This window comes from Alexandromys fortis, unplaced genomic scaffold, assembly GCF_014885135.2.
Source record: "Alexandromys fortis isolate MF-2015 unplaced genomic scaffold, M_Fortis_MF-2015_v1.1 scaffold_369, whole genome shotgun sequence".
In the NCBI taxonomy this organism is placed as follows: domain Eukaryota; kingdom Metazoa; phylum Chordata; class Mammalia; order Rodentia; family Cricetidae; genus Alexandromys; species Alexandromys fortis.
Genome location: NW_026068250.1, coordinates 481187 through 493167, shown reverse-complemented (window position 1 = coordinate 493167; position 11981 = coordinate 481187). Strand labels below are relative to the sequence as shown.

The 11981-nt window shown below is 45.1% G+C and overlaps 2 protein-coding genes across 4 annotated transcripts in view; both read right to left on the bottom strand.

Annotated features, from left to right (window-relative positions):
- Positions 1–37: 37 nt before the first annotated feature.
- On the bottom strand, positions 38–5539 carry Ccdc17 (coiled-coil domain containing 17). 3 transcript variants are annotated; one of them, XM_050131394.1, is made up of 13 exons: positions 3422–5536; positions 3272–3349; positions 2997–3168; positions 2757–2919; positions 2582–2662; positions 2378–2496; positions 2046–2156; positions 1700–1839; positions 1520–1617; positions 1200–1403; positions 865–1066; positions 675–818; positions 38–435 (listed from the first exon to the last, which is right to left on the bottom strand). In XM_050131394.1, exons 1-13 carry the CDS (start codon positions 3593–3595, stop codon positions 301–303), a joined length of 1821 nt encoding a protein of 606 aa, XP_049987351.1. In that variant the 5' UTR covers positions 3596–5536; the 3' UTR covers positions 38–300. The 3 variants fall into 3 exon arrangements, 2 of the variants coding, with proteins under 2 accessions (XP_049987351.1, XP_049987352.1); XM_050131395.1 differs by having other exon boundaries at positions 675–791; positions 3422–4843; XR_007589959.1 differs by having other exon boundaries at positions 288–435; positions 675–787; positions 3422–5539.
- A 471-nt stretch (positions 5540–6010) lies between these two features.
- Gpbp1l1 (GC-rich promoter binding protein 1 like 1) overlaps positions 6011–11981 on the bottom strand; it is a 40368-nt gene continuing 34397 nt past the window's right edge. The window contains 4 exon segments of the mRNA XM_050131403.1: positions 6011–6882; positions 9092–9194; positions 9862–9986; positions 11192–11350. Of these exon segments, the coding sequence (XP_049987360.1) occupies positions 6730–6882; positions 9092–9194; positions 9862–9986; positions 11192–11350 (540 nt within the window). The 3' untranslated portion in view covers positions 6011–6729.

The following is an 11981-nucleotide window of genomic DNA, read 5'->3' as shown; positions in this document are numbered from 1 at the left end:
AAAGGAAAATGTACAGAAAAAAACCTAGTTGGCTTGGTTGGAATTTATCTAAGGCTTTATTAAAAAACAAAAACTGCAGGTCAGGCTGGGCGGCGGTATCGCACACCTTTATTCCCAGCATTCGGGAGGTAGAAGCAGGTTGATTATTGAGTTTGAGGCCAGTGTGGTCTACAGGAGTAAGTTCCAGGACAGCTAGGACTATTATATAAAAAAGAATCCAGGCTCAAAAAAACCAAAAGAAAAAAAAAAGCTACAAGTCTAGAACTAGGCCTTCTGTCTCAAAAACTTGGTGGGTTTGGGTCAAAACTGGTGGGATCTCAAATGCTCATCTTCATCCGTGACACTGACGAAAGCCTCTTCTGTGGAAGGCTGGGGGTCTACAAAGCCAGGATTGTGGGAGAAGGAACTGGTTTCCAGTGAAGATGGATTGGATACCTGTAGAACATGAAAGGTAGTTGTTTTTTTTTTTTTTTTTGTTCTTGTTTTAATTTAAGCAGAACTAGAGGTAAAAAGATTGTGGAGTTTATCTGTGGACAAAGTCACAGAGAAGCAGGTTCTGCTACACAGTGTTTAATGGGTAAATTTTAAGGATCAAATGAGTTAATATAGTCACTGATGCATACTAGCTAATAGAAGCTGATCAGTCATACTTTCTAGCTGCAGTGGATTCTTACCAGTGGTGGGTACTGGAACTGGTACTCATGGGCACTTGCTGGATTGATCTCTGCCAATGTCTGGACATCTGCCTCTCTTGCATTCACCAGTCTCAGAAAGAGCTCAGCTTGACCTGCCTGGGAAAAGGAAGAGTGGTCCTCCATCTGAAATGAATCTTGGAGTAGACCCAGTCCTACCCTCCACACGTACCTGGGGAATTTCATTCTGGCCAAGACTGAGGTTGGAGTTAGGAGGAAGGACCTGAAGTGGGAGGCGCCAACGCCCACTAAGCATCTGCTTATCTTGGTCAAATAGCAATAGTGAGGCCCAAGCCTTTGGTTGTGGTGCCCATGTAACACTCTGCCAGGCATGTAGTTCACAGATCAAAGATACCAGTGGTGATGGAGGCAATCTGTAGAACAACCAATGCCATGTAACACTAAGCCAAAATACCTTCTTAGGGCTTTTGTCGTTCTGAGCCCTCAGGAGCACCTGTGTACAGATTTAACAATGAGGTGAGGCCTTCATTACTGACAGTGACTGACCTGGGTACAGGCTGCCTGCTTGCAAGGATGGCACAGTTGCCCATAGGTCCAGGAGCTGACGGTGGTGGTAAGCAAAGGGCTGGAGGCAATGCTGTGGTCCCTCCTGTATTCTGTCCATCCTGGACCAATCTTGTCAATAGCTGCACCCAAACCCAAGAAGCCTCAAGGCCCCATAGGAAGTCATAGAAAATGACAAGGCCATCCCTGAAGAATACAAATCTAAGCACACAAATCAAATCCTCCCGTTCTCCACCCCCAGTCTACTTAAATGTCAGTAGTGGCTGAGTTAAAGAGGCTGTGAAGGAGAGAGCTGCCCTCACCCAGGATCATATGGTGCAGGGCCTAGAGCATCGGATGCTGGTAGGAAGAAGTGGCGATCCAGACCTAAGGTCCTTGTCATGGTTCCATTAACTATCTGCTGTGGACAAGAGTTTAACCATACAGAACTGCAAATTGCCCATACTCCCCAAACTGCATGCCAGGATTGCCAGTTTCCTCACAGATGTTGAAGTGTCATGGAAATTCTGGACATTTGTTGAACTTGGCATTGGGAGTGCAACTGGTGGAAGGAGGAAGGATTTATCACCCCTTCTACTCAGGTGCGGCCAGGGATCAGCTAGGAGCTGAGGCTCCCTGTGTCCTAGAAACAGAAAAAGTTGGTTTGAGCTAGAGGAACTGAAGTGAGAAATCGGTAAAATAGTTATATACAAAAGGCACAAGGATAGATGCATAGACACAAAACGATGATACACACATGGGCCTCATTCTGCAGGCATGGACCCTTCACCCCTTCTCCTGGGTTGAGTATCTTGGTATGGGCTAGGAAGGAGCTGGGTTTTCACTTACCCCAGGGCGCCAGACTCAGGCCCTTCTTCTGCAAGGCCTGTATTTCTGCCTCTAAGAGCCGGTTTTCGGCTTCCACCACTAGAAGCTCCTCAGAGATGGCAGTTACTTTTTCTGAGATGAAGTAAAGTGACGTGTCATCCTTTACTCTCTGTAGTTCTCCAACATTAAGGTTTTCGGTGCAAGTCCGAATTTACCAGCTGACAAAAGGTTTTCCTACCTTGACCTCAGGCAGCTCCCACGCTAGTGGTTCCCTCCCTCACACACTTTTCTCCTCCCAAGCCAAGGACTTCAATGTGCAAAGGCTCTCTAGGCTTGCCCCTCCTCCTGCTCACCCTTGCGATTCTGCCACCGCCTCAACTCCAGGGCTGATGCCTCCACTTGCAGTTGCCATATTTTGTCCAAAACTCCGGGGTCCCGGCCACCACCGCTCACGTAGGCCTCACGTAGGGCCCTAGCAAGGAGGCAGCAGAAAGCAGTCTCCCCAGCCTGAACAGCTTCCCACCCCTATGCCCCATTCCCCGGGCTCGGGACCTCACTGGATCTCTGCAGGCAGCGTTCCTGGCTTGACCGGCGCGGGCGGACATCTCTCTGCTCCCTTAAAAGAGTCCCTCTGGATGCTGACGCAGGGAGGTGATGTCACGGACCCGCGACCAATCCCGAGCCCAATGCCCCGCCCCACTCGCGCTCCGCAAGGTTCCGCGGGAGTCTCACCGGGGCTGTGACTGTAGCGCTAATATGCGCGCCCCCAGCCTTTGCAGAGCGCCCCGTGTCCGGCCGGCCTCTGCCTTGAGTTCTCGGAGCTCGCGCTGCAGGCCGAATGGCGCGGGTAGTCCTCCCATGGGTCCCGCTACGCCAAGGAGGCGCCGTTTTAGCTCTGAGGGAGACAGGGGCCGAGTCAGGTGAGTCTAGCACAGCGGCAAGGCCCCGCGGCGACGCCTCCCTACCTCTCACCCGCTCCGCGGCGCTCCAGGGCCTGGCTTTGCGCTTCTGTCTCTGCCACGCGCCTAGCGCGGGTTCCCTGCAATGTACGCAACCTCTCGCCAGGGCTCCCTGCAGTCTGCGAGGTGGCACCCTCAGTCGCCCAGGGGCGCATTTCCTTTAGGGACAGTCTCAGCAACTGCACCTGCAGGTAATGGGACCCGCTAGCTCTGAACTGGGTGATCTCCCTCAAGTGTTACCTATAGGTATGAAGTTTGTATCTATGTTGGGTGTAGGTGGGTGTGTACCTCCTCTGTCAACCTCTTTAGAGCAGATTTACTGGCCTCTTCCTGCTCTGGATGGCTCTGTTGCTCTTGTGCCACAATCTGGGGGCAGGGAGAAGACTTCTGAGAATCCTGCTTGCTGGAAAACCTACCCCAACCATTGACGACCCTTACCGTGGTGCCCCGTTGTTCCATGGCTACTGAAGGCTGTGTTCCATGTGTCACCTCCGGAGTCAGCCGACCAATGCAGAATCGCTGGGTGTGGGTGGCCAACAAAGCCCAGGAGCGGAAAACCATGTCACAGGACTCACAAGGCAGAAATCCGGACTCCCCAGAGTAATCGGCCATGGGATGGGATCCCTTAATGACACCAGTGGAGTCCTATAGAGGGTATAGCAAAAGGGAAAGAGAGAAAAGGCCAACTCTTAAATCTCCAAGATCTTCGAATTTATGTTTATGTTTGGGGAGGAGCCCTAGCTCCCTGGGCAGCAAGTACAGGCCTAAACAGGCCAGAACAATGTCCCTTGCCACCTTTGGGAGGAGCCCCAATTGAGAAAGTCTCAGTCTGTTCCATCCACTGCATGAGTTTGGCCAAGTTTGGCAGCAACTTCGATTTCTTTCCTTACAGAAAAGGCAGCACCTTTGCCTAACTTTGATCACTTCATAGCCTGTGGCAGGCAAGTGTTGTCTATCACTGATGTTCTCTGAAGTGAACAGGATTCAAGCTAGTGCTTTTCTCCACTGCAGGGAACACCAGAAGCTGCAATCTGTGTGCCTCTAAGCAAACACAGAATTACCGGCTCCAGCTGTAGTCAGAATCAAAGACTGGTCAAATCATCTGTGCATCTATCAGGATTGTAAGCAGTCACCAAAGCACTCCTTTTCTAAACAAGATAGGGTCCTGAAGGTGTTTGCCGCAAATACCCCAAATGAGGAACAAGTTATGAAGTGTGTAAAAAAATACTCTCAATTTAGTTCAATTCCAAAAGAGAAAAAGATCAATTTAGATTTGTTATGAAGACAAACTGGTAAATGGCTAAGCCTACTTCTCAACCCCAAGTTTGATGTCCCCCCCCCCCAACATTCTTAACTCATTGATTTAAAGGTGCTTTTTGTTGTTATGTATATGGTTATTTTGTATGTTTGTGCACGAAACACATGCAATTCCTGAGGAGGCTAGAAGAGGGAGCCCCTGGATGTTGTATAATTTTAAGATGTGCTAATTTGCACTGTGGAAAATTTTTTTAGCGATGCAAAGATGTGTTGCATTGGTTTAACTCTGTGAAGCTGTGTTATTTTGCCTGTCTAAAACACCTGATGGTCTAATAAAGAGTTGAACAGCCAATAACTAGGCAGAAGAAAGGGTAAGGCAGAGCAGGTGGGCAGAGAATAGGAGAGAAGGAGGAGCAAGACAGAACCAGGAGAGGAGGACATCAGGGACCAGCTGTCCAGCTTCACAGCAAGCCAGAGAAAGAAGTAAATAAAGGTATACATACAGAAATAGAGAAAGGTAAAAGGTAGATGAGATAACTTAAGAGAAGCTGGCTAAAAATAAGCCAAGCTAAGGCTTATTGTAAGACTAAGACTCAGTGTGTGTAGTTTATTTGGGAGCTGGGTGTCCTCTTCTTGTTTTCTTGCCTCCTGTTTTCTCCTCTCTGCCTGCCAGCCGTGACTATCCTTTCTCCTGCCTCACTGTTGACTGTCCAGCTCTTTTTATTGGACAGCCAAAGAATCACAGCTTCACATAATAAAACAAGTGTAACACAAATACATCTTTGCATCATTAAATGTTCCACAGTATAAACAAATTAACACATCTTAAAATAATATTCTGCAACACATGCTGTAGGCACATGTACAACTCAGAGAATAACTTGTGGGAATCAGTTCTAGCCTTCTACCACCTCGTGATCCCAGGGATTGAATGCTAGTTGTCAGACACAGGGCAAGAAGCACCTTAATCCATCTCGATGGTCATCTTTAAGATTTGCAAATGGCCCCCTTAATGATACCGCACTGCAAGCAGCACAGGCTGCCGCATGCTCTTCCCCAGTCTACCTTCCGGCTAGTTCACCTCTCTCCTTTCCTCTGGTTTGGCCGACAGTTTCTTTTAAATACGGCACTCCAGCTTATATATCGTTCATCCCTGTCTCATCAATACGATATTGCTTTGCATCTACTAGGGACAGCAAAAGGATGCTATGACGGATACCTAGCTCTTAGCACACAGAACTTTGTTCTAAGTTTTCATCTTTTCTAAAAACTTCATTGGCCACTGGCCAGAGATAGCTCAATCATGCCCCATGCACCCAGTTTTTTTTTTTTTTTTTTTTTTTTTTTTTTTTTTTTTTTTTTTTTTTTTTTTTTTTTTTGAGACAGAGTTTCTCTCTGTAGCCTTAACTGTCCTGGAACTCTTGTCACTGCCTCCCAAATGCTGGAATTAAAGATGAGCACCACCACCACCTGGCTCCCAGTTCTTATGAAGGAGGAAACCGAGTCAGAACTCCTTTAACACGCAGAAAGCACCCAAACCCACGCACACTGGGGAATCCTTGGCACTAAAACATTCTTTCAGGAAAGAAAATGTAGTTTATTATGAATAATTTATTGCACAGGTTCTTCTGCATTGAAGTTTTTGCTAAAAGGAACAGGAATTTAGGTGGGGCGGAATTCCGTTTTCTCCCAGACTTCTAAAAATATTTCCCCTAAAAAAAAATCCACTCTCTAATTTTAAAGAAAATATATTTCTTACACAAGACAATCCAAACTGATGCAAAATATTTATTCCACGTTAGTTATTTTATGCAGTAGTTCCCCTCAACAGACTTATGACAACCACATCTTTTAAATCTGTAAATAATGTTATCAAAATAATCTTAATCTTTGAAATCTCACAAAATTCATATTTTACAATCCACCCTGAATATCAAGGCTGCAAGAATAACATTTCCTATATCCAAATATTTTACAGCTGTACCCAAAAAGAAATAAAAAACAACAACAAAAAAAATAAAACAAAAACAACCACATATGCCTGGTTAAGGGCTAAGTTGCCCGAGCAGCCAAAAATAAAATATCCAAATTATTAGCATTAATTTAATACAATTATAACTTCAATAGTCACTTTGTCATTGACAATGATTGCTTGAGCACAGGGGTGAGTGCCCAAGGGCTGGTAGTGGGTGCTGTGGTCAGAGCAGCATCTCCCTGCATCTCTGCACTGCCAGCTCCCACTTGTGCACGGCCCCACAGGTACTGTGTGTGTGCTTAAAAATTCCACCACACAGATGTCTCTCTATTAAGCAGATAACAAAGAATAACAACAAAAGTTAAGCAAGACAATTGTTCTCTCTTTGGGATATGATTATTTCCCTTGTGCATGAAGTATTCAACAACGTAAGAACAGGAAAAGAACACTTTTTATATTCTCTAAACACAAAGCTGAGCTCAGTGGGGCAGGTCAACGGTGAGCACTTATATTTCTACTTCCAGGCATCGTCATCTGACGTCTCACTGCTGCTTGTTTCTGTGTCGGAATCCTCACCCTCTGCATTCAGAGTGCTTCTCCACGGGGAGAACAGGCTGGAACTGCGGCTCAGCAACAAGCCGTTCTTTCCAAACCCATTTCTTCGTAGCTATGGAACATAGGAGAGAAAGAAAACATTTTTAACATCTCTTGAAGAACTTTTTAAATTTAAATGCAAAGATGAACCTTACAAGGATTTATTTCATCTGTCATATTTAGAAACAGGGTCTTAACTATGTAGCCCTGGATCGCCCTAAGTAGACCATGCTGGCCTCTGCCTCAAGTGCTGGGCTGAGCCTGAAGATGTATGCTACTACACCTGGGTCATCCAATCAAGTCACAGTCTAAGCAGGGCAGTGGTGGCACACACCTTTAAATCTAACACTTGGGAGGCAGAGACAGGTGGATCTCGGTGAGTTCGAGGCTAACCCAATCTATAAAGTGGGTTCCAAGACAGCCAAAGTTCTTACACAAAGAAATGTGGTCTCTGAAAACCAAAACTAACAAAACTAAAACCAAAATCAAACAAAACAAACCCACCACCACAAAACTACAGTCTAAGCATGTACTATGTACTGTCTGTGGGGTTTTAGAGCCCTATTTCAAACAGTTCTAAGTGGTAAAATCTTATGTCAGCCTGTACACTGGCTCCATTATGAGATTTCCTAGGTATCACTTATGCTTTAAATATTATCATTATTACCGTCCCCCCCCCCTTTCCCACAGAGTTTCTCTGTGTATCCACACTGGCTGACCTGGAACTCTGTAGTTCAGGATGGCATCAAACTCAAGAGACCTGCCTGCTTCTGCCTCCTGAGTGCTGGGGACTAAAGGTATGTGCCACCACTGCTCAGCAAAGATTTATTTTTCCCATCTTTTATTTTACATGCCAACCACAGCTCCGTCCCTCTTCCTACCTCCTTTCTATTCAGCCCCCACCATCCACTCTTCAGAAAGCATAAGACTTCCCAAGAGCAGATAACAAAGCCTGGCATATCAAGCTGAGGCAGGACTAGGCTCCTCGCCCCTGCATCAAGGCTGAGCAAGTTATCTCACCATAGGGAATGGGTTCCAAAAAGCCATCTCATGCACCAGTGACAGATCCTGGTCCGACTTCAGCCAAGATTTTTATTTATTTTTTTTAAAGATTTTATTTATTTATTATGTACATAGTGTTTCCTTGCATGTTTGCCCACAGGCCAGAAGAGGGCATCAGATCTCAGTATAGATGGTTGTGAACCACCATGTGGTTGCTGGGAATTGAACTCAGGACCTCTGGATGAACAGTCAGTGCTCTTAACCTCTGAGCCATCTCTCCAGCCCCAAGATTTTTATTTTTAATTATGTGTGTGCTATCTATGGAAGCTAGACACTTCAAATCCTTTTGAGCTGGAGTTACAGGTGGTTGTGAGCCAATATGACTGCCAAGAATCAAACTCAGGTCCTAGGCAAGTACTGGATGCCCTCTTAACTACCTGGAAATCTCTCTCTAGCCCACTGTCTATGCTGCAGAGAGAAACAAATGAGGTCTGTAGAGATGTTATTTATTTGGTAATTTTTGTATTATAAACCTTGGGTCTGGTAATGTTTTACTCTGTTAGAATCCAAGCATTAACCGAGTCAATTTACATAAGCTTTTTGGTTCCTTAGCTCTGGTCAAAATGCCAGGACAGGGATGGTTTTCCTAAAGAATCAGAGCAACCCTGTGGTTCTGGTAAGGACTTAAGAGCTGTGAGCATGGAACCTGTTACTTTCCAAATCTGCTCACGGGCCTGGCCTGTGCGATTCCTACCGTACAGGCAGTTTGACACCCAATACCCTATTTCTATAGTGGTAATTTAGTCTTTCAATTTTAGGGTTTCCTGTCAGCTTCAGTAGCACATGGCTGTGAGCTTGCAGCGATGAGGCAGAGGTAGGAGGACTGCTGTAGGCTCAAAGTAGCTTGGTTTACACAGTGTGCTTCAAACTGCCAGGACTATATAAGGAGATCCTGTTTTTTGTTTCAATAATTTATTTTTATGTTCATTAGTGTTTTGTCTACATGCACACCTGTGTGAGGGTGTCAGAAGTTACAGTTGAGCTGCCATGTGGGTGCTGGGAACTGAACCCAGTACTCTGGGAGAGTAGTCAGTGCTCTTAACTGCTGAGCCAATCTCTCCTGCCCCTCTGTTTTTTGAGACAGGGTTTCCCTGGGTAGGTAGATCTGGCTGTCCTGGAACTCAATGCAGACCAGGCTGGGATTAAAGTCATGTATCACCACCACAACTGGTGAGAACCTGTCTAAAGACAACCGGGGAAGGCTCAGGGATGGTGCGTACCTGCTCTGTTCTCATGTGGAACTCCTTGAGCTCATCTTCTGTGAGTGGAAGGCAACTCTCATCGTTTTCCGGATATTCCTGCCATCCCATTGCTTTTAATAACCTGGAGGAGGCAAAACAACAGCGAAGAGAACATGATGCTGATAAGCTTGACCACGAAGCCTACAAGCAACCATGGGAAACCAACGGATGTTACAGAAGGAAATTTGATTCTTCATAGTAGGACAATTTACTCAGTTGCTCATAATTAAATGGACACTCTTCCTGGTTAACAGTGTTTTCAATCTCATGGCTTTGTGGCCTCTCTCATAACCTCAGGAACCTCTCAAGTTCCTCTAGACCAGTGGTTCTCAACTGTGGGACACAACCCCTTTGTGGGTCAAAAGATCCTTTCACAGGGGTCACATACCAGATATCCTGCACATCAGATATTTACATTATGATTCATAACAGTAGCAAAATTACAGTTATGAAGTAGTAACAAGGCAGACTAGTCAATATATAAGGCCTTCGGTTAAAACAGTTGCTTGCATATATAGGATTCCCAGGCTTCTCAATGCCCTTTAAAGAGATTTTACAGTAATTGCTCAACTAACACATCTGTGGAAGGTCTTCTCTGGCCTGACTATATTCCCAAAACAAAGTCTGAAATTAAACTCAGAGAATGCCCAGTGGGCAATAGGGCTAACCTAGGCTAACAAGAGTAAGTCAGGATCTCATGGTCACACCTCAAGTTTTAAGTTTAAGGTCACCACTCATCTTCTCCGCACCTGTGCTCTGCTTCCAGAGAGTGGGACAGGACCTCCCCTTCTTCCACAATGGGTAGAGAAAGTCCATTCTGAAGACAGTCTTGTTCTCCATCTTCCTTTGGTTCGGGTGTGTGGCTGCCCTCCAACTGTAATAAGAAAAGGATGGACAGACTTACTTCAATGATCGTTTGTGGCAAGATAAGCAACCAGAATATTTTCCTCACCCTCAACCTGTGTAGCTTTTGTCCATTTAAAAATCGAGATCTGTTGTGCCAATAAACTAACTGGAGTCAAACAATCCTGAACATGCAATGCTATGGGTGTGTGTGTGGACTTCATCCCAAGGTTACTGATCTAAATCTAGTGTACAGAACAACTGAAGATGTGCAGGAGAGAGCACAGGCTGAGCATGGCAATGACTCAGATAAAGCACCACACGAGTAATCCACACAATACTCAACAACTTCATTAAAAGCAAGTTTTGCTCTGTTAAAGACACTGTTTAGAGAACGATACAGCATGACAGCACATGCCTGTAATCCTAGTATTGAGGAGGTAGAGGAACCAAAATCAAGAATTCAAAGCCAATACGGGTTATAATATAGCGAGACCCAGCACTCCTTATCTGTTAAAAACCTTATTCTCTATGATATACAAAAAAACACTTAAAAATTCAACATTCAGATAATTAACAATTTAATTAAGAGACTGAAAGTGGTGGCGCACATTTTTAACCCCAGTACAATTATTCTTAAATACTACATGTTAATGTAAAATAGTTCACATTCAAATGTTCCTTCCAATAAAACTATAGAGAAAAGTTATCAAGGTCAGGCCGGGTAAGGTGGTGCACACCTTTGAGCCCAGCGCTTAGAGGGCAGAGGCAGATGGAGCGAGAGTGAGAGGACAGCCATGAGTACATAGTGATACCCTGTCTCAAAGAGAAAGAAAACAAAAAGGACTTGTAAGATAGTTCACTGGGTAAAGGCATTTGCAACTAAACCTGATGGTTTGAGTTTGATGCCTAAAACCTCCAAGTAGTTCCTGGCCCCAATAGTGGATTTTTGTGGTACACGGACATACCCACCTGCACTTAAGGAAAAAGTTAAAAAAAAAACAAACAAACTAGCTGGTGGTGGTGCACGCCTTTAAACCTAGCACTCAGGGGGCAGAGGCAGGCAGATCTCTAAGGACGGCCCAATCTACAGAGTTAAGTTCTGGGGCAATAAGGACTACACATAGAAACCTGTCTTAAACCAAAAGTCATAAAAAACAGAGAAACAAGAATAAACAATCAAAAAACTCCACATGTAACAACTACAGAGTACAGCAAACAATTTCACATTCTTACCCTCTCCAGCTTGTCACAGTATCTGTTTTCTGAGCAGTCTCCATTCCGTTCATCCTTCAGAGTCTTCAGGAACTCACTCTTCCTGTCCGTGGTTCGGCGGGTCAGCTTGGTCAGGCGGGAGGAGCTGATCTCAATGGGAGGGGTGGTACTGGAGGGACTCTGGACAAACACCACAAACAGATTGCTCAACAGTAAACGGCAAAAACTAGGAGTCCACGAGCTACTTTGTATACCATACTGATTTTTGTCTTTTGTGTAAAAAACAGGGCTGGAGATAAGCTCAATGGTTAAGAGCTCTGGCTATTCTTCCAAAGGAACCAGGTTCAAGTCCCAGAACCCGATGGGAAAGCTTACAACATTCTGTAACTAGGGGGATCTGAGATATACATGCAGGCAAAACACCCATAAACATGAAACAATAAAACCTCCCCACAAACCAATTCACTGTCAAAACACTAGTTTTTTTATTTTATTTTATTTTTTGGTTTTTCGAGACAGGGTTTCTCTGTGGCTTTGGAGCCTGTCCTGGCACTAGCTCTGTAGACCAGGCTGGTCTCGAACTCACAGAGATCCGCCTGCCTCTGCCTCCCGAGTGCTGGGATTAAGAAGTCACTTCTTAAAACTCCCAATTCCACAATGCTTTCTTTGGCAGCCATTTGATGACAGACCTTTTATTTAGTAATCACAGATACGTAAGAAGAAGACAGCAAGCCACTGGCCACTTATCCCAGTTCTGTTGCATAATAGTTTCCTCTGAGACTGAAACTCAGTCCTCCAGGGAAGCTCTTTA